General features: G+C 37.5%; 1 protein-coding gene and 1 long non-coding RNA gene across 4 annotated transcripts in view; one reads left to right on the forward strand and one right to left on the reverse strand.

Moving 5' to 3' along the window:
- The window catches only part of LOC143063606 (L-proline trans-4-hydroxylase-like), a 377865-nt gene that overhangs the window by 325712 nt on the left and 31127 nt on the right, over positions 1–21026 (forward strand). For 2 of the 3 annotated variants that reach the window (XM_076235830.1, XM_076235832.1), the window contains exons 1-3: positions 14381–14469; positions 15334–15368; positions 15660–15738. In XM_076235830.1, the coding sequence (XP_076091945.1) occupies positions 15356–15368; positions 15660–15738 (92 nt within the window). In that variant the 5' untranslated portion in view covers positions 14381–14469; positions 15334–15355. Of the gene's footprint in view, positions 1–14380; positions 14470–15333; positions 15369–15659; positions 15739–21026 lie in introns of those variants that run through there. The other variant, XM_076235831.1, reaches the window with a different exon arrangement.
- LOC143062245 (uncharacterized) lies at positions 942–2580 on the reverse strand. Its single transcript, XR_012974633.1, has 3 exons — positions 2432–2580; positions 2169–2309; positions 942–1390 (listed from the first exon to the last, which is right to left on the reverse strand). It is a non-coding gene; the product is annotated as an uncharacterized LOC143062245 (long non-coding RNA).

The raw sequence follows: 21026 nt of genomic DNA on the forward strand, positions 1-21026 counted from the left end.
CAATTATAGGATCCTTTGAAAAAATGTATACACATTGGTTTTTCAGAAACAATCACCCACATTTACAAAATCTTGCACTAAAATAATAGAATTTTCTCGTTTTTTATATAGATTATACCGTTGGTTTTCCCGTTTGAATGATTTTACACAGTAATTTTGGGGGCCCTTTATAGCTTGCTGTTCGATGTGAGCATATTATAGGTTTCTTTTTGTCCAACCAAAATAAGTATGAAGTACCACTATGTTGCAACATAGTAGAATTGTATAGAAAACAATTTATAAAGCATCTCAAACATTAAAACCAATTGATGCACGTGTATATTTCAGGAATCAAAGATTGACACCATCAGTGGAGAACAATATTTAAGTAGAACCATTATATTGGAAATACATAAAATTGGTCGCTTTTTTAGCTGTATATTTATATACATTTATTTAAATCTTGAATAAATAATTTGAGGGTGATCATAGTTGTACTAATTTAAAGTATTTGATGTCAAGTTGTCACCATGGAACACAGTTACACACAGAACCCAATGAGAAAAAGAATCGAACCAAAGCATGCACATATGCTATCAGGGTGAACACATAATAGCTACAAAATTAATTGTAGTTATGCCAAGAAATTCAATTTTAAATTATCTGTTCGGCTAAAAGGGATCAAATATAGTTAAAAGCACTAGATTCAAGCTGTCTGCATGAGTTTAGTATTAAAACCTTCTAAATATTACCTTTTTTATCATGTTAAAAGGCCGTACGGTGACCTATAGTTGTTAATTCCTGTGTTATTTTGTCTTTTGTGGAGAGATGCTCCTTGGCAATCATACCACATCTTCTTTTTTATTCATCATTCTAAATTCAGCATGAAGGTCCCAAAGAACCGTTACGCCAACAAAAATTTTACTATCCACTCTAATCAGTTATTAGAACAAAGAAAAACAAAATGATCAATTTGTATTTGTATGAGATGCAAATTGATCCTACATTTCAAAAAGAAGAACTCCAGAAAATGTGTTGTATGGTTCGTTTGGTTTTCCAAGAATAGTAGCTGATCCTCCAAAAAGTCTTCTTACCCAAACTTTGTCACCTGTCTCAAGCAAAACTACAATAGTTTGACTCGCCATACTGTAGTCGTCATCATCGGAGTACATGGCAACCAACTGCACGCCATTTCGTACTATTTCCGTGTGCTCTGAGTGACCCTCAACGTTCATTATTGAAACAGACATGAGATACAATCCCCTGATAGGAGCAATAAAATGACCATCACTTGAATCGTATGCATTTCCTACATTAGTGAGTATTCTATCGAATTCAATAGGTGTATGGTACCCCAAAACTGCGTTGTGTGTTAAGGTTACAGAAAATGCTACTCTTTGAGAATCTGGACCTGAATAAGAACGGTGCTGCGTATTTCAATGGTATCTTATAGATACATTTGTTTTTAACATTAGAATATATGCAATAAGAAAATAAACTACATGTAGATATACATCATAAAAACAATATATGTATATGAAACCACACCAAGAAAGCATCGTTTGCCATTTAATAATGCAAATTAAATGCATTATATGATAATTAGTTTACTGCATACGTTTTACTAATCCAAACTAAGGCATGCGAATAATAACTAGCAAGAATAGATCATATATTTATAGATATATATTTATCCATAATTAATGAAAAAAAAAAAAATATGTAAAACTGAATTAAATTTATAAAAAAAATATACGCTCTGCAACAATCATACTGTAAATGTTACATAACAAATATGAATGAGATTAACGGACTCAATTATTGGCACCAGACAACGAATGTCGTTACGTATATCTTTGAAATCATGTCGAATAATCAAGAAGACCGTTATCGTACGTAGGTTTTTTTTTTATTTTGGCGTATCATCGGACTTTTTTGTTATATTTCATGTCCATGACCGTGACCGGCGCGTTTGCCTTTTAAACTGGGTTACAGATCAGTTCCGTTTGAAGGTCAAGACAGTTTTATATTTTATTTTTTTTTTTGCATGCACTGTTCTTGCCTTTTCGAAAGTAAAATGTTTACCTCTCAAATACTGATATTAAATTGGCGTTTAGTATACTAACATTTTTTTTTATCTCAGCTCTTGAGAGCCTCTTGTTTTATCATATTCTTCTGTAAAGAATTACCTGCTAGGAGAATACGTTTGCGGGTATCTGTCATCTGCTGTTTGTCTTTGGGTCGTAAACACTCCCTTTTTAGGTTCTCAAACTCATCCCTAAGATATGTGTTTTCGTTCTGCATCATCGTCAGTCTATCATTGAAGTTATCTAAAAACAGAAAAGGGCTTTTTACTGTATACATCAAAAGTTTCGTACTTTCAAAAAATGTCAAATGACGTAAACATCAATCAATTATATTTAATTGGTTATTAACAAGTTTAGTTTTATACCCAACATTTCCTGAACGTATTGTTCAGGATACTGGTAATCACACAAACATTCGCGATACCATAGTTCCAGAATAACCACAATATAAACAAATTTATGGAATGCCATATTTTATGAATAAGTTTTGTCTTCCTATTGCGGTCAAATGTCTTGAAGGTTATCTCTAACACTGATAGATAGATAAAATTTTGCCTATATAGATAAGAGACGGAACAAAAACTATGCTTTATAACATGTGCGATACGTTTGTGTTGTTGTTGTCTTTACCATTTAGCGTCCGATTGAACTTCTTTACTCTTACATGACACGCATTCCTATCTATATAAGTTTGTGTACTCATATTACAAATTAAAGGGGCACTAGCTGTCAATTCGTGTTCACCGTTTTAACTCAAATTCTAATATTTGATTAATAGTCATGTAAAACATGTATCAAAATTAAAAAAAAGTCTTAAATCAACAATTTACAGGGCATGGACTCGATAAAATGTAGTTCCTTTCGTGTGTATTTTAGTCTTGACTATCAAATTGACCTCCGAAGACCTCCGATGGTCATATAAGAGATATAAACTATAGGTATGAATAGAAAGCGCAACTCGTGCAGTTGAATTTTTTTCTTTGTTTAATTTCATAATATTGATTAAAAGTGTATGGTAACCATCCTATTTTACCGGTGCTAGTATGATTTTTTTTGTGGATCGAGTCAGTAAATAGAATGATTTACCTTTGTTTCACTTTCAATGCTGGTATTCCTTTCCCTTGAAATAACTGAACACGCACAATTCGTGCATACTCTATCTTTAGCTAAATGGTTTAATTGAAATTCACAGGAATACGAATTCAATGAGGTCGAATTATTCACTTGCAAGTGAATAATTTATCATCAATGTTTCTTAGCTTAATTTGACAAAATTGAACCATAGTGGTTGCTAAAATTGAATTGTTAATTCATTTTTTCACTTTCATTAATGATTGAACAAAACAAATCATACTGTAGATTTTTTATATAATTTTTATCTCGTAACTAAAAAATATAAGTCTGTAGTGCAGGACGGGATATGTGTGCCCTCGGCTACACCATAAATGGATGTATAATAATGTTTATTGCCGGGCCGAACTTTTTTGCTCCGATTTTGAAAATGCTTCATTTCATATTCAATAGGGGAATTTTTCCTGATTTTTGGACAAAAGGAATCCTTATAACACTTCCAAAAAGTGGCGACTTATCCGACCCAAATAATTACCGTCCTATAATTCTAGTAAGTGTGGTGTCACAAATATTTACATCTATTTTGACTAACAGATTGATCAATTGGGCCGATGACGAAGAAAAGCTTATTGGCAATCAGTTCGGATTTCGACCAGGCCGGTAAACTGTTGATGCCATATTCATTTTACATGGAATCATATCACACATATTACACCAGAAGTCTAAAGTTTATTGTGCTTTTGTCGATTTCCGCAAAGCCTTTGATAAAGTAATTCGGACAATTCTCCGGTACAAGTTACTACAAAGTGGAGTCAGTGGGAAATTTATAATAATTAAAAACCAATTCTTCAGAGAACAATTGAAGGTCTCTCCACCTCGATAATAAGAATGAAATTTAAAAACGATGTTAGATAATGTCACTCCGTGTTGATGCAATATGGTAAATCAAACTGATATATAAAAAAAATAAGATTAATAGGTTTATGCAAAAGACTTAATTGTTTTATCATGAACCAGAAAGAATTTTTAGCAAAGGTCAAAATCTAGAACGTCAAATTGACCTTTGACCTTGACCTCAATTTTGAGGTTATTAGTCAGTGATCTCAAATCAAAAGGCCCCAGGTCGATCACTTGTATGGTTGTGGTGAAATACTGATTTCAAATACAAAAGGGGAGAAAACTCCTATAAGGGTTAACCAAAACACTTCGACTGATATAGGTTGAAGTTGCGCCTTTTTGTAAACAGTAGTTTGGCAAACAAATCATATCATTAACTGTAACAGTTTCTTTTGAATAACGATAACAAACAAAATTCAATCTTTATAACATGACCTTGAACTTCGACCTTGATCTCAATTTCAAGGTCATGGGTCAGTGAACTCAAAACGGAAGACCGGAGGTCAATCACTTGTATGGTTGTAGAGAAATGCTGATTTGAAATACATAAGGGGAGAAAACTCCTATAAGGGATAACCAAAACACTTTGACTGAAATAGGTTGAAGTTGCGCCTTATTGTAAACAGTTATTTGGCAAACACATCATATCATTTACTGTCACAGTTTCTGTAGAATAACGATAACAAGCAAAATTTAGAACATGACCTTGACCTTTGACCTTGACATCAATTTCCTTCAAATGGACCATGGACTTCATATCAAAAGACTGTAGGCCTCTAAGACTTATAACATATGAATTTATCCAACAAATCGCCTATCTTAAATTTTCAAAGGGAAATAACTCTCATAAGATGTCATCCGTTCACCCAAGTCAAAATAAACCAAATCATTCTCAAGAGAAGACGAACAATTTCCTGAAAACAGTTTGCTAAAATCTTTTACGGTTTTCGAGATATAGCGATATCAAAAAAAGGGGGACGCAGGGAGATAACTCCTATAATAATCAGTGTTGGGTCACACAGGGTGAGTTTTGAAACCCCCATTACTGTACAACATCCTTGGCTAAAAAATCCATTCAATATGTAAGACAAAAAAGCATCTCGGACGACAGAAGAAAAAAAATAATAATCAGAAGAAAAACAAAAGGTCTTTCCACGAAAAGAGGAAAGACCTAATTATTAAAGCAGTATATGAAACCGTGCGTCTGCGACTTAGAACGAAAGACGGCTTATCTGATGCGTTTGTAAATTTTCTTGGAGTGAAACAAGGGGAACCACTCTCTCCTCTCCTGTTCCTATTTTTTTCATTAACGATATAATCAGTGATATACAAGTGGATAACAATGGTGACATATTCGAACTTAATGGTTACCTCATATTATTTGCTGACGATACAGTTCTGCTAGCAAAGTCTCCCGATGCATTGCAAATTTTATTATATAAGCTTTCATTCTACTGCAGGAGATAGAATATAACTGTAAATACGGACAAAACAAAAATTATTGTATTTCGAAATGGTCGGAAGTCCGTAACTGACCATTTTTATTTCGAAGGCCGAGAACTTGAAACCGTCAAATCATATATATATATATACCTTGGTATGCTGCTACATTTCAATGGTAAATTTGTTCAAACTCAAAAAAGAATGGCACAACAAGGAGCTAGAGCTCTACCATCTTTAATCAACTCGATGAAAAGAGAATTCATTGGTCCAAGTCAACAGTGTTTTTTATTCAATAGTATGGTTGGATCCGTTCTGAAAAATGCGTCCGAGGTGTGGGGATTTCATCGGGCCAACGAAGTAGAATATGTCCATAACCGTTTTTGTCGATATATACTCAACTTGGGTAAAACTGTACCAATTTTGTTTTTATGTGGTGAACTCGGACACTTCCCGATGTGTATTTCAAGAAAATGTAGAATTGTTAAATATTGGTTGCATTTAATTAAGAACCAAACAAATATTGTGTATGATGTATATAAAGTTTTATGTATTGATGCTCCTAATGGCAAAACAAATTGGGCATCAAATGTAAGAGACCTTTTTTAGTTTAGGTTTGAATTATATATGGATTAACCAAGCTCACATAAATGTGTCATTTGACATTATTAATTATATATAAATCACGTATCAACGATCAATATTATCAAAGCTGGTATGCTAATATTAATGCTTGTAAAAAACTGTCTATCTATAATAGTTATCAAAAGTACCAGGGTTATAATTTTATACGCCAGACGCGCGTTTCGTCTACATAAGACTCATCAGTGACGCTCAGATCGAAATAGTTAAAAAGCCAAACAAATACAAAGTTGAAGAGCATTGAGGACCCAAAATTCCAAAAAGTTGTGCCAAATACGGCTAAGGTAATCTACTCCTGGTATAAATGTTTCAAACTAGATTTTTGTATGGAGAATTATTTACAATATGGTTTTAATACCAATATACTTACAAAACTATGTAGTGGAAGCTTAAAATAATATTTAGAAACAGGTCGCTATAACAATATTCCTAGAGACAATCGTATTTGTAGATGTTGTAAAATGAATAATATTGAAGATGAATATCATTTTGTGTTGATTTGTCCTGCATATAGAACAAGATGTGTAATTTTTTGCCAAAGTATTATTGTTCGTGGGCATATACACGAAAGCTAATTTTTCTGTTACAAGCTGGGTCAAAAAGCTTAAAGTCATATGAAACCTCAAATAAAAAAAAAATATGCATATGTTTTTTTAAAACTAATTAAGTTTATCATATAAGGATAAACTGTTTTAATAAAAGTTTAACTCCGTTTTCCAGAATCAATCCTAATTGATCACATCAATAATACGTCATTTCGTGACGTCATTCATGCGTTATTCAAACAAGTGCAAAACTGCCAACATAGCTAACGAAAATTTTCAGCAGCAACATGAAGCCACCAAAAAGACTAAGAAAACCTAGGAGGATGACCGGGAAATCACCAAATAAAAAGAAGAAAACACAAGGAACCCTACCAGAACTAGCGGGAGTAACGGACAAGGAGACGGTACCATTTCAGGCCGATATAGACAGTATTTCTGTGGCCAATGGCAGTGACCAACCTGAAATTGACCAAACCCCAGGACAACATATGGCTTCTGTGATGGCCGGAAATGACCAACACCAAGTACATAGACAACCTACTACCGGTGCTCTGGAAACCACCCTATTGGGGCCTGCAAAAAGAGGTAAGGATTACGAGTTGTACTCTTTAGGATACTCCCCTATTTGTGTGAATGAAGTAGAAGAATCTTTAAAATTTTATCCGTATAAGGTAATAGCAAACGAACTTATACACGGTCTTCGATTTGGTTTTAAATTACAATATTCCGGTTCACGTTTACCTGTTAATGCAAACAATTCAAAAAGTGTGACTATTCATGCAGATCTTGTTAGAGAAAAAATAAATAAAGAGATTACTCTAGGTAGAATGGCCGGTCCCTTTGACCACCAACCTTTGCCAACTCTACGCATTTCTGCTATATTTTTGGCCGAAAAGAAGAACGGGGACTACCGTTTAATTCATAATCTTTCCTATCCCCTACATAACTCTGTGAATGACTTTATAGATGAGAAATATTGCTCTGTGCAGTATTCGGGTATTGACGACGCTGTTCGTTTGGTCCAAAATATAGGAATAGCCGGAAAACTTTCAAAGTCCGACGTTAAGAGTGCATTTCGTTTATTAAGGGTTTCACCTTCTGATTTTGACCAGTTGGGTTTCATTTTTGATGGTAAATATTATTTTGATCGTTGTTTACCACAGGGAGCCTCAATCAGCTGTTCGCTCTTTGAAAAGTTCTCAACAGCGCTTCATTGGGTTACGGAACTTACCAGTGGAAATTCAAATATACTTCATTACCTAGACGATTTCCTTTTTGGAGGTGAAGCAACTAGTCCAACTTGTCAGGAAACACTTGAAACGTTCAAGAAAATTTGTTCAGATTGGGGGGTTCCATTAGCCGAAGACAAAACCGTTCAACCCACAGAAATTTTGACCTTTTTAGGTATTGAATTTGATACCTTAATTATGGAAATGAGGCTCCCTGGGGAAAAACTGACTAATTTAAAACAAACCTTGCAGCTGTTTCTACATTCAAAAAAGGTAACCTTGCGCCAGTAACAGTCCCTGATAGGTTTGTTAAACTTTGCATGCCAAGTTATCGCCCCTGGAAGGGCTTTTTGCCGAAGATTGATTGATGCTACTTGTAACATAAGAAAACCACACCACAGGGTACGGGTATCATGTAATATGCGCGAGGACATTAAAGTTTGGACCTCTTTTTTAGAGCAATATAATGGAGTCACGGTCATGATTGATAGTTTATGGACTTCCAACGATATGCCTGAACTGTTTACAGACAGTGCCGGGGGTCAAAACAAAGGTTTTGGCATTTACTTTCAGGGGAAATGGGCACAAAGTTGTTGGACAAAAGAATGGGCAGAACATGATTTATTGAAGGACATTACTTACTTGGAACTTTTCCCAGTTGTTATATCACTTCATATATGGGGAGTACATCTTAAAAACAAACGAATCATTTTCTATGTGGATAATCAGGCCGTTGTTACTATCATACATAAGAGAACTTCTAAGTCGAATCGAGTTATGTCCTTTATGAGGAATCTAGTTTTTTCCACATTAAAATATAATATCGTTTTAAAAGCAGAACACATTCCTGGTAAAATTAATACCATAGCCGATTCATTATCCCGTTGTGATTTTCAACGTTTCAGAAACCTTTGCCCAGAAGCAGATCAGTACAAGACAGCAATTCCAGACCATCTTTGGACGTTTTAGAAATTGAATTAAATCATCTCCTTACCAGTTCTATGGCACAAAAAAACTGGAAAACATACAATACGGCAGTCGAATCCTTAAAAAATTTTCGATCAGCATACAACTTACATGATATTTGGCCAGCTCCGCTTAGCGATTAAATATTTTAATAGTCTTAACATATATGTCAGGAATAAGTTATCAACATAAGATTCAAGATTTAACAGATAGTACAAAATCCTTTTTAGTAGGGAAAACATTAGAAGGTTTAAAAAGGTCAAATCCAAAAAAAACCGATTTGCGGGTACCAATTTCAATTGATTTATTACGAAAATTAATCAGGTCACTTCAACATGTCTGTTTTTCGTCGTATGAATCCGTCATGTTTGCTTCAGCTTTTAGTCTAAGTTTTTTCGCTTTACTTCGCGTGGGTGAGATAGCTGCGGAAAGTAAAACTGATTTAGGGGCACATGTTATACAAATATCTGACGTTTCAGTTGTCAAATTTGATCACAAGAAGAGCTTCGTCTGTGTATACGTAGTTCCAAAACAGATCAACTACACTCATCTTTAACTTTTTTAATTATTAGTGAGCAAATCGACAAATCTCTGTGTCCCATTCACTTACTAAAGCAATTTTTACAAATTCGATATCCTTCGTCCGGGAGTAATTTATACATACATTTTGATGGATCAAGTCTAACTCGTTATCAATTTTCGTCTATTTTATAAAAGAGTTTGTCATTTCCCGAAATCAATGGACATTTCAGAGCACATTCTTTCAGAATCGGGGGAGCAACTGAAGCAAAAAGGCTAGGATTAGATGACGAAACTTTAAAGAAATAGGGTCGTTGGACATCGGATGCTTACACTAAATACATCCGTTTGAACATTAAAACTATAGGCTATACTTTTTAAAACGCAATAGCTTATTGAAATAATACATACATCAATTGCAGGTGTCAAAACAATTTGGTTAATAGGATCATCCATAGTATATTGGGCCAATAAAGAAGCTTCGTCTAGACCTGGGGGACTTCACCTTGGCCTACAGAATATAGGTGCTCATATGACTTGGATTGGTCAAAGGGGTATGAAGTGGGGGGATTTAAATAGAGTCTTTGAACAAAGGTTGCTTAACCGCCCCCTTCCGAGTTTCCTTGTTATTCAACTTGGGTCTAATGATTTGGGTATATTGACATCAGAAAAATTATTCAGTGATATAGAATGTGACCTGCTTCGGTTACATGCATTGTATCCAGCTTTAAAAATAAAATGGTCAGACATATTAATGAGACGGTACTGGCACAATGCCAATTGTGGTCAAGCTATTGAAAAGGCTCGTAAACGAGTAAACCTCCGGGTCAAAAACTTAGTTTTGAGCATCGGTGGATGTGCAATAAGGCACAGTAACATACGTGCTAAAGAAAGTAATTTATTTAGATATGACGGAACACATTTATCAAAGATTGGTAATGATATTTATCTAAATAATTTACAAGGAGCACTTGAAAAGTTCATGACATCCGGAGGACCAGCTGTTTTTCCTCAGTGAAATTAATATTATTATGAGAACTGTCTTAAATTTAGATTATTTTAATAACAAGTGAAACTCGGTTGGGACTTTTAAGGGGCACCAATCAGTTTAATTTGGGGTTGTTTCAGGGGTAATTCATTTTGGCGGGATATGGCAAGATGAAAATGGAACATGTCCCCACATTGTACGCTAGCTTATATTTGGGGTTATATTCTTCTGTGTTCCCACAGAGATAAGATTGGGTCTTCTTTGAATGTACCAAAGAGACCGGTTCCTGAATTGGTCCCAGTTTGGAACTTAAGGTGTTCTCTTTGAACTTTATAATTAATAAGCCGCAATGGAAACCAAAGAGTTCGTGGGGGAATATTTGCTACGTATCGGGGTTCATTTATCATACTATCTCTGTATTTAGCATTTAACGTAGAGGATTGTAGCTTTCATTGCCTACCAGTGAAGCACAGGCTTGCCAAAAATAATGGTTCGGCGGTTTGTACGTTCATCTTGCCTTATCTTGTCTGCGCAAAAAAAATAATACTGTAGCCATATCATTCCAAATTCATTGTTGATTATATATTTATCTTTGAAAACAAAAGGAACCGGTTTTACATTTCACACACACTACTATGGTAAAGAGAGGGTTTGATTGCACATGAGACATAATTAAGAAGAAAGCAAAAATTGGTTGATCGCCCATGAGACATGTATATAATATGAAGCAGTTCGGATCTTTGATTAAATGGATAGTTTTCATTATACAACTTATGTACATATACTTTTTTTCTGAGGAAAATTCTTTGATTTGTCCACATTTAGAAGAAGTTTACCTATTTTTAATTGCTTGCTGCCAGGAAGCAATTCGCCGACATATTTTCCGTATGCATAATGACCTAAGCGTGACCCTCCTCGTAAAAATCCGGTGATAGCAATACACATGAATCTGTCATTAAAATAAACAATTACCTGATTGTATATATGTTAAACACGTGCTAAATACCCATGCTTTTGTTGATTATATACTATAAGGTGACAATCGGTAAACTTCGGCTTCAAAACACGGCATTTAATGAGTAGCCATATTGGTTAAATCATAGCGGACAGATAGAAAATAAAATTGACGATTATACGATATATTTGCGTAAAAAATGATAAAATCGTGCACAGAGGCCTAAGTTTATGATTTATACATGCATTGGTTCAAGAATTAGATGAACATTATTTTTCACCAGTCACTCGTTTCTTATGACTTTAACTAAAAACTATGTAATTATCTTAAAGTTGGATGGAAACTAAGTTTGCAAATTATAAGTCAATATGTTATTCATATTATTATAAGTTATCTCTGCATTTTTTAATTTATTTAATTGTTCTCTGTATTCTGTCATATTTGTCATATATGTATATACCTTGTATTATGCTAAAAGCAATGTTGTTGCTAATGCAATAAAGATTCATTCAATCAATTTGTATGCCAGACCAGTGGCGAATCCAGAGGGAGCGAAGAGTGTTTTTAATTAAGACAGTAAAATGATTAATCACAATAGATTCCGGTATAATCAATGTTTATTCGACAATTCGTTACCTACATGTATAAGGATATTATTCGCTCGTATTTGTGTGTTCTTTATAATTTCTGTATTATGTTAAAGTCACGTGATTCGGTACCGTGGAGTTGACAAGTATGTCAAATAAAACGCCACTGTATAATAGCCGTTTTGAAATTTATATTACCCCGGTAACACATTGCTAAGGCTGAGGATGACAAGCATGACACCTTAAATCAAAGCGTTTTTGCTATTAAAAAAAAACGAAAATATTGTATACATTAAAGCATTAAATGAATAAAAAACAGGCGTATTTTTATTGTTAGCATGTAAATCCAAGGCCACCCTCATAAAATCATATATGGTGCGTGCCTTATACCAGTGTCACACATAAGTGTATAGCTCTGACGTTCACCGGGCGTGTTAAAAAAATCATGTACGCTGCCAATACGCTAGTAATTTTGGATGCATTCAACCTGTCAATCATATCTGTAACGTGTGCACAACGAGCTTTAAGCGTGTATTGGGCGTACGAGAAGCGTACCTAAGCGTATGTTTGCGTATGCCTGGCGTTTGTCTAACGTAGATGGAATGAACGCTACGGGGGGGAAAGTTCTTGAACGTATTTGGGACGTTTCCCGGTCGTTTCTTGGACGTTCTGTTATAGGATGATTGTTATACCGGCGTCACACATCAGCGTATAGCTCCGACGTACGCCGGGCGTGTTAAAAATCATGTACGCTGCCAATGCGCTAGTAATTTTGGATGCATTCAATCTGTCAATCATATCTGTAACGTGTGCACAACGAGCTTTAAGTGTGTATTGGGCGTACGAGAAGCGTACCTAAGCGTTTATCAGCGTTCAAGAACCGTATGGTTGCGTATGCCTGGCCTTTGTCTAACGTAGATGGAATGCACGCCACGAAGGAAAAAGGTTTCTTGAACGTATTTGAGACGGGTCCCGGTCGTATCTTGGACGTTCTATCATGGGGTGTTTTTTACAAACCAGCATACGTTTCAGTTAAAGTCGAACGATCTTAAAGCGTATACAACGTGCCCTAAACGTGTCTCAAACTTATCTGTAGCGCGTTTAACTTTTTTTAAGCTGCATAAAAAATTTCCTCGAGTTGTAGCGTTCACCAAGCGTATACCTTTGTATTTCGACGTACTTCAAACTTATGCAACGCGCGTTTAACGATTGCTTAGCGTTCCTTTTGCGTGCAGCTAACGTATACCGACTCTGTCAATTTTCTCTGTACGTTTGGTGCACGCCATTCTATACGCCAATGTGTGACGCCGGCATTACAAACACACCCGCATAGGTTTCAGTTAAGGTCTAACGATCTTGAAGCGTATACAACGTGCCCTAAATGTGTCTCAAACTTATCTGTAGCGTATTCAACGCGCTTGTAGCGTATGTATAACGTGCGTGTAGTGTACAGGTATACGCTAGACACAAGCTTGAGCAAAATGATTTTTTTTTAGCTGCATAAAAATTTCCTCGAGTTGTAGCGTTCAGTAAGTGATACCTTTGAATTTCGGCGTACTTCAAACTTATGCAACGGGCGTTGAACGATTGCTTAGCGTTCCTCAGGCGTGCAACTAACGTATACCGACTTTGTCATTTTTCTCTGTATGTTTGGTGCGAGCCGGTCTATACGCCAATGTGTGACGCCGGCATTATCTCTTGTTAGCATTTGAATCACTATTCTTGCGTTTCCAAATGTTTTAAAGGAGTTTAGACTAAATGGAGGGATGTGATCGTATAATGTCTGTTTCGACGAATTGGTATACAGAGTACTTTTTTCAAGGACCGACCGCAACCTGCCTGCTGTGTGTGGCCTTTATGTCGCCATTTCTCGACCGCCATTAACAACTGCATGTGATCGTATAATGTCTGTTTCGACGAATTGGTATACAGAGAACTTTTTTCAAGGACCGACTGCAACCTGCCTGCTGTGTGTGGCCTTTATGTCGCCATTTCTCGACCGCCATTAACAACTGCATTGTCATTTCAGAATCATTCGTATCTTTGGTTGATTTTGAACCACTCACTTCCCTGGTTGAGTGGAACACTCACTTCCCTTGTTTGGTGAAACATTTCAACAATACATTTGGATAAATATTGCTTTATTTTTTATCTTTCTTCCTGTCGGTCGTATTGTAAATTTCATTAAATGTCCGTATATCTTGTTGACATCAAGAAATCTATGATGTTTAATTTAGCAAAACAATGTCAAAATAAAAGTTCTCTCGGTACGGCTCGCCGAACGATTTCATTCTACATCTTTTTCAAGAATCCTGGATCCTCGACTGCAATCACGCGTTTCGTCAAATAGACGCTCGAGTAAGCAAAATAGTTAAAATGGCAAAATAAAATATACGAAGTTATAGTGACTTAGTTTATTTATATCATGTTCTGTAAGTTCATATGAATGATATATCTGATATCTAGTTGTTATCTAGAACAGATACCACATTATCAACACAGTGGATTACAAATAAATAGTGCACTGGTCCAAGAGATAGAAAATCTGTTGATCCGAACTGTATGTAAGTATATTATTAAAATACCAATAAAAGAAGTAAAAATCTTTAGATTTAAGATTCGTACAATCAATTGACAGATTCAATTATCATACCATTTTATTTTTTTCGAACTTAATTTTACATCTGGTGGTATACGTGACGAGTACGTTTTTACTTGTATGGCGGACTTAGACAAAATATCGACTTCAATCCCGATAGGCATTCAATTTGCATGAAAATGTGTCAAATCTTTCATAAATATTCCAATGGTACATTTAATTTAAGCATAGGTCAGTTAGGGATGATATACATGTACAAAGTGGATTGATGGCTTACAGGACAAAAACAAATTGATAGAAATAAGAAGATGTGGTTTGAGTGCCAATGAGACAACTCTCCATCCAAATAACAAATATGTAAAAAGTTCACAATTATATGTCAAAGTAGGACCATCAACACGGAGCATTGCCTAACACCGAACAGCAAACTATAAAGTACCCCAAAATGACTAGTGTAATACAATTTCAACAGGAAAACCAATGGTCTAATTAATATAAAAAAAGAAGAAGAAAAACACCCATGAACCACATCAACAAACGACAACCACTGAATAACAGGCTTCTGACTTACTTGTGACAGGTGCAAACAAATGCAGAGAGTTTGGAGAGCATTTTTGAGTTGAATACACGAAGGTTAGACAATATATACTTATAGGTCGACAGCTTGTTGGTAAGTGAGATGTGATAGTCAACAAACAAGCCATGCACCAATAGAGGATACAAACCAGTAAACATCTTATCAGTGTGTCCGATTTTTATAGCAAATCCCAAATGTCATATTTAACTGCAATAAATTTCGCACTATACCACATATCATCTGTTATTTCAGTAAACATAAACCTTTAAGCAACATGACAAACCCTGGTGAGTATTTTCATATATTAAGAGTTCGTTCTGCATTGTGACCTTGAAGTCACTGTCAGTATACGGTCTTTTTTTATTTTCATAATAAACCACATTAATTATTTTAAAGAAAACTGGTTGAAAATACCATAAATTAGTAAAATATACTTTTTTTTATTTTAAAGTAAAACAAGAATATGAATATAATTTTATAGCTTTATGGTATGATTACAAATGAGTCCAAAGTGGATTGTAGCAATTTTATCAGTTCACATATTTTCAAATGAAGTTTTTATTTTTTTATTTTGCTAGAATATAAATATACCGATACATTTGATATAACACCAGAGGTGCAAGCAGCCTATGACGACCATGGATACATCATTGTCAGGTAATTTTTCGAATACTATATGAGGAAGACCAGACTCAAGCTGGCAGCCACTTTTATCGGCCAATCAAGATAGCAGCCACTTTTTTCCAGCAGCCAATTTTGACGATATGTCTAAAAACCAAAAAACTGCGTGAGGCTCAAACGTTCCAAAAATCGCTAAATCTTAGTTAAATGCAATCAATCAGCGGAAATCGACATTTTCACGGTTTCTGCTAATTTCTAAAGCATTTCATTCCGTTTTAAATATGTATGTAAGCGGTCTGTCCTTTATTTGACATTCGATAATTGATATTCAATATCCAACCGACTGCTAGTCGTCGGTTCAATATTTCAATTTAGTTGAAAATCACTATAAAGCCTGAGGGAAAAGATACCATTCTATGACCCCTTCAAGCTGTCATAAATTTTCGTTGTCCTCGAATATAAACCCTGATACAAGTTGTATATTTGTCTTTATGTTATATAGATTTTTATCAATAAAACATTACAGAGGATTCACCAAAGATGTAATTTAATATATAAAATATGAATCAAAATTCAATTACTCCAGAAACATATAGAAATATACATAGAAATACTTATGGAAAGCCAAAAAAGAAAAGAAATTAATAGTGAACACCTACCAGAGACTGCTTAAATGACGGTGACCACCCTAAGACGACGACGACTTTGGACCTCTGTGGTGGCCAGACGGGCCCGGATCCCAGAAAAATATTTAAGTGGGGAATAGCTTGGGTCAATACCTTTAAAATGAGCTAGGTCCGGTTCGGAACTTTGCCGTTGGTATATGCCGAAAAGTACCGAATGTATGCATATGGTTAATACGGAAAATTACGTTAAGGGGCACCTTTGAACCTCTGTGGTGGCCAAACGGGCCCGGATCCCAGAAAAATATCTAAGTGGGGAATAGCTTGGGTCAATACCTTTAAAATGAGCTAGGTCCGGTTCGGAACTTTGCCGTAGGGATATGTCGAGGAGTACCGAATGTGTGGTTGATATGGAAAATACGTAAATGGGCAACTTTGAACCTCTGTGGTGGCCAGACGGGCCCGGATCCCAGAAAAATATTTAAGTGGGGAATAGCTTGGGTCAATACCTTTAAAATGAGCTAGGTCCGGTTCGGAACTTTGCCGTTGGTATATGCCGAAAAGTACCGAATGTATGCATATGGTTAATACGGAAAATTACGTTAAGGGGCACCTTTGAACCTCTGTGGTGGCCAGACGGGCCCGGATCCCAGAAAAATATCTAAGTGGGGAATAGCTTGGGTCAATACCTTTAAAATGAGCTAGGTCCGGTTCGGAACTTTGCCGTAGGGATATGTCGAGGAGTACCGAATGTGTGGTTGATATGGAAAATACGTAAATGGGCAACTTTGAACCTCTGTGGTGGCCAGACGGGCCCGGATCCCAGAAAAATATTTAAGTGGGGAATAGCTTGGGTCAATACCTTTAAAATGAGCTAGGTCCGGTTCGGAACTTTGCCGTTGGTATATACCGAAAAGTACCGAATGTATGCATATGGTTAATACGGAAAATTACGTTAAGGGGCACCTTTGAACCTCTGTGGTGGCCAGACGGGCCCGGATCCCAGAAAAATATCTAAGTGGGGAATAGCTTGGGTCAATACCTTTAAAATGAGCTAGGTCCGGTTCGGAACTTTGCCGTAGGGATATGTCGAGGAGTACCGAATGTGTGGTTGATATGGAAAATACGTAAATGGGCAACTTTGAACCTCTGTGGTGGCCAGACGGGCCCGGATCCCAGAAAAATATTTAAGTGGGGAATAGCTTGGGTCAATACCTTTAAAATGAGCTAGGTCCGGTTCGGAACTTTGCCGTTGGTATATGCCGAAAAGTACCGAATGTATGCATATGGTTAATACGGAAAATTACGTTAAGGGGCACCTTTGAACCTCTGTGGTGGCCAGACGGGCCCGGATCCCAGAAAAATATCTAAGTGGGGAATAGCTTGGGTCAATACCTTTAAAATGAGCTAGGTCCGGTTCGGAACTTTGCCGTAGGGATACGTCGAGGAGTACCGAATGTGTGGTTGATATGGAAAATACGTTAATGGGCAACTTTGAACCTCTGTGGTGGCCAGACGGGCCCGGATCCCAGAAAAATATTTAAGTGGGGAATAGCTTGGGTCAATACCTTTAAAATGAGCTAGGTCCGGTTCGGAACTTTGCCGTTGGTATATGCCGAAAAGTACCGAATGTATGCATATGGTTAATACGGAAAATTACGTTAAGGGGCACCTTTGAACCTCTGTGGTGGCCAAACGGGCCCGGATCCCAGAAAAATATCTAAGTGGGGAATAGCTTGGGTCAATACCTTTAAAATGAGCTAGGTCCGGTTCGGAACTTTGCCGTAGGGATATGTCGAGGAGTACCGAATGTGTGGTTGATATGGAAAATACGTAAATGGGCAACTTTGAACCTCTGTGGTGGCCAGACGGGCCCGGATCCCAGAAAAATATTTAAGTGGGGAATAGCTTGGGTCAATACCTTTAAAATGAGCTAGGTCCGGTTCGGAACTTTGCCGTTGGTATATGCCGAAAAGTACCGAATGTATGCATATGGTTAATACGGAAAATTACGTTAAGGGGCACCTTTGAACCTCTGTGGTGGCCAGACGGGCCCGGATCCCAGAAAAATATCTAAGTGGGGAATAGCTTGGGTCAATACCTTTAAAATGAGCTAGGTCCGGTTCGGAACTTTGCCGTAGGGATATGTCGAGGAGTACCGAATGTGTGGTTGATATGGAAAATACGTAAATGGGCAACTTTGAACCTCTGTGGTGGCCAGACGGGCCCGGATCCCAGAAAAATATTTAAGTGGGGAATAGCTTGGGTCAATACCTTTAAAATGAGCTAGGTCCGGTTCGGAACTTTGCCGTTGGTATATACCGAAAAGTACCGAATGTATGCATATGGTTAATACGGAAAATTACGTTAAGGGGCACCTTTGAACCTCTGTGGTGGCCAGACGGGCCCGGATCCCAGAAAAATATCTAAGTGGGGAATAGCTTGGGTCAATACCTTTAAAATGAGCTAGGTCCGGTTCGGAACTTTGCCGTAGGGATATGTCGAGGAGTACCGAATGTGTGGTTGATATGGAAAATACGTAAATGGGCAACTTTGAACCTCTGTGGTGGCCAGACGGGCCCGGATCCCAGAAAAATATTTAAGTGGGGAATAGCTTGGGTCAATACCTTTAAAATGAGCTAGGTCCGGTTCGGAACTTTGCCGTTGGTATATGCCGAAAAGTACCGAATGTATGCATATGGTTAATACGGAAAATTACGTTAAGGGGCACCTTTGAACCTCTGTGGTGGCCAGACGGGCCCGGATCCCAGAAAAATATCTAAGTGGGGAATAGCTTGGGTCAATACCTTTAAAATGAGCTAGGTCCGGTTCGGAACTTTGCCGTAGGGATACGTCGAGGAGTACCGAATGTGTGGTTGATATGGAAAATACGTTAATGGGCAACTTTGAACCTCTGTGGTGGCCAGACGGGCCCGGATCCCAGAAAAATATTTAAGTGGGGAATAGCTTGGGTCAATACCTTTAAAATGAGCTAGGTCCGGTTCGGAACTTTGCCGTTGGTATATGCCGAAAAGTACCGAATGTATGCATATGGTTAATACGGAAAATTACGTTAAGGGGCACCTTTGAACCTCTGTGGTGGCCAGACGGGCCCGGATCCCAGAAAAATATCTAAGTGGGGAATAGCTTGGGTCAATACCTTTAAAATGAGCTAGGTCCGGTTCGGAACTTTGCCGTAGGGATATGTCGAGGAGTACCGAATGTGTGGTTGATATGGAAAATACGTAAATGGGCAACTTTGAACCTCTGTGGTGGCCAGACGGGCCCGGATCCCAGAAAAATATTTAAGTGGGGAATAGCTTGGGTCAATACCTTTAAAATGAGCTAGGTCCGGTTCGGAACTTTGCCGTTGGTATATGCCGAAAAGTACCGAATGTATGCATATGGTTAATACGGAAAATTACGTTAAGGGGCACCTTTGAACCTCTGTGGTGGCCAAACGGGCCCGGATCCCAGAAAAATATCTAAGTGGGGAATAGCTTGGGTCAATACCTTTAAAATGAGCTAGGTCCGGTTCGGAACTTTGCCGTAGGGATATGTCGAGGAGTACCGAATGTGTGGTTGATATGGAAAATACGTAAATGGGCAACTTTGAACCTCTGTGGTGGCCAGACGGGCCCGGATCCCAGAAAAATATTTAAGTGGGGAATAGCTTGGGTCAATACCTTTAAAATGAGCTAGGTCCGGTTCGGAACTTTGCCGTTGGTATATGCCGAAAAGTACCGAATGTATGCATATGGTTAATACGGAAAATTACGTTAAGGGGCACCTTTGAACCTCTGTGGTGGCCAGACGGGCCCGGATCCCAGAAAAATATCTAAGTGGGGAATAGCTTGGGTCAATACCTTTAAAATGAGCTAGGTCCGGTTCGGAACTTTGCCGTAGGGATATGTCGAGGAGTACCGAATGTGTGGTTGATATGGAAAATAAGTAAATGGGCAACTTTGAACCTCTGTGGTGGCCAGACGGGCCCGGATCCCAGAAAAATATTTAAGTGGGGAATAGCTTGGGTCAATACCTTTAAAATGAGCTAGGTCCGGTTCGGAACTTTGCCGTTGGTATATACCGAAAAGTACCGAATGTATGCATATGGTTAATACGGAAAATTACGTTAAGGGGCACCTTTGAACCTCTGTGGTGGCCAGACGGGCCCGGATCCCAGAAAAATATCTAAGTGGGGAATAGCTTGGGTCAATACCTTTAAAATGAGCTAGGTCCGGTTCGGAACTTTGCCGTAGGGATATGTCGAGGAGTACCGAATGTGTGGTTGATATGGAAAATACGTAAATGGGCAACTTTGAACCTCTGTGGTGGCCAGACGGGCCCGGATCCCAGAAAAATATTTAAGTGGGGAATAGCTTGGGTCAATACCTTTAAAATGAGCTAGGTCCGGTTCGGAACTTTGCCGTTGGTATATGCCGAAAAGTACCGAATGTATGCATATGGTTAATACGGAAAATTACGTTAAGGGGCACCTTTGAACCTCTGTGGTGGCCAGACGGGCCCGGATCCCAGAAAAATATCTAAGTGGGGAATAGCTTGGGTCAATACCTTTAAAATGAGCTAGGTCCGGTTCGGAACTTTGCCGTAGGGATACGTCGAGGAGTACCGAATGTGTGGTTGATATGGAAAATACGTTAATGGGCAACTTTGAACCTCTGTGGTGGCCAGACGGGCCCG

This window comes from Mytilus galloprovincialis, chromosome 2 (genome assembly GCF_965363235.1).
Source record: "Mytilus galloprovincialis chromosome 2, xbMytGall1.hap1.1, whole genome shotgun sequence".
Lineage (NCBI taxonomy): Eukaryota > Metazoa > Mollusca > Bivalvia > Mytilida > Mytilidae > Mytilus > Mytilus galloprovincialis.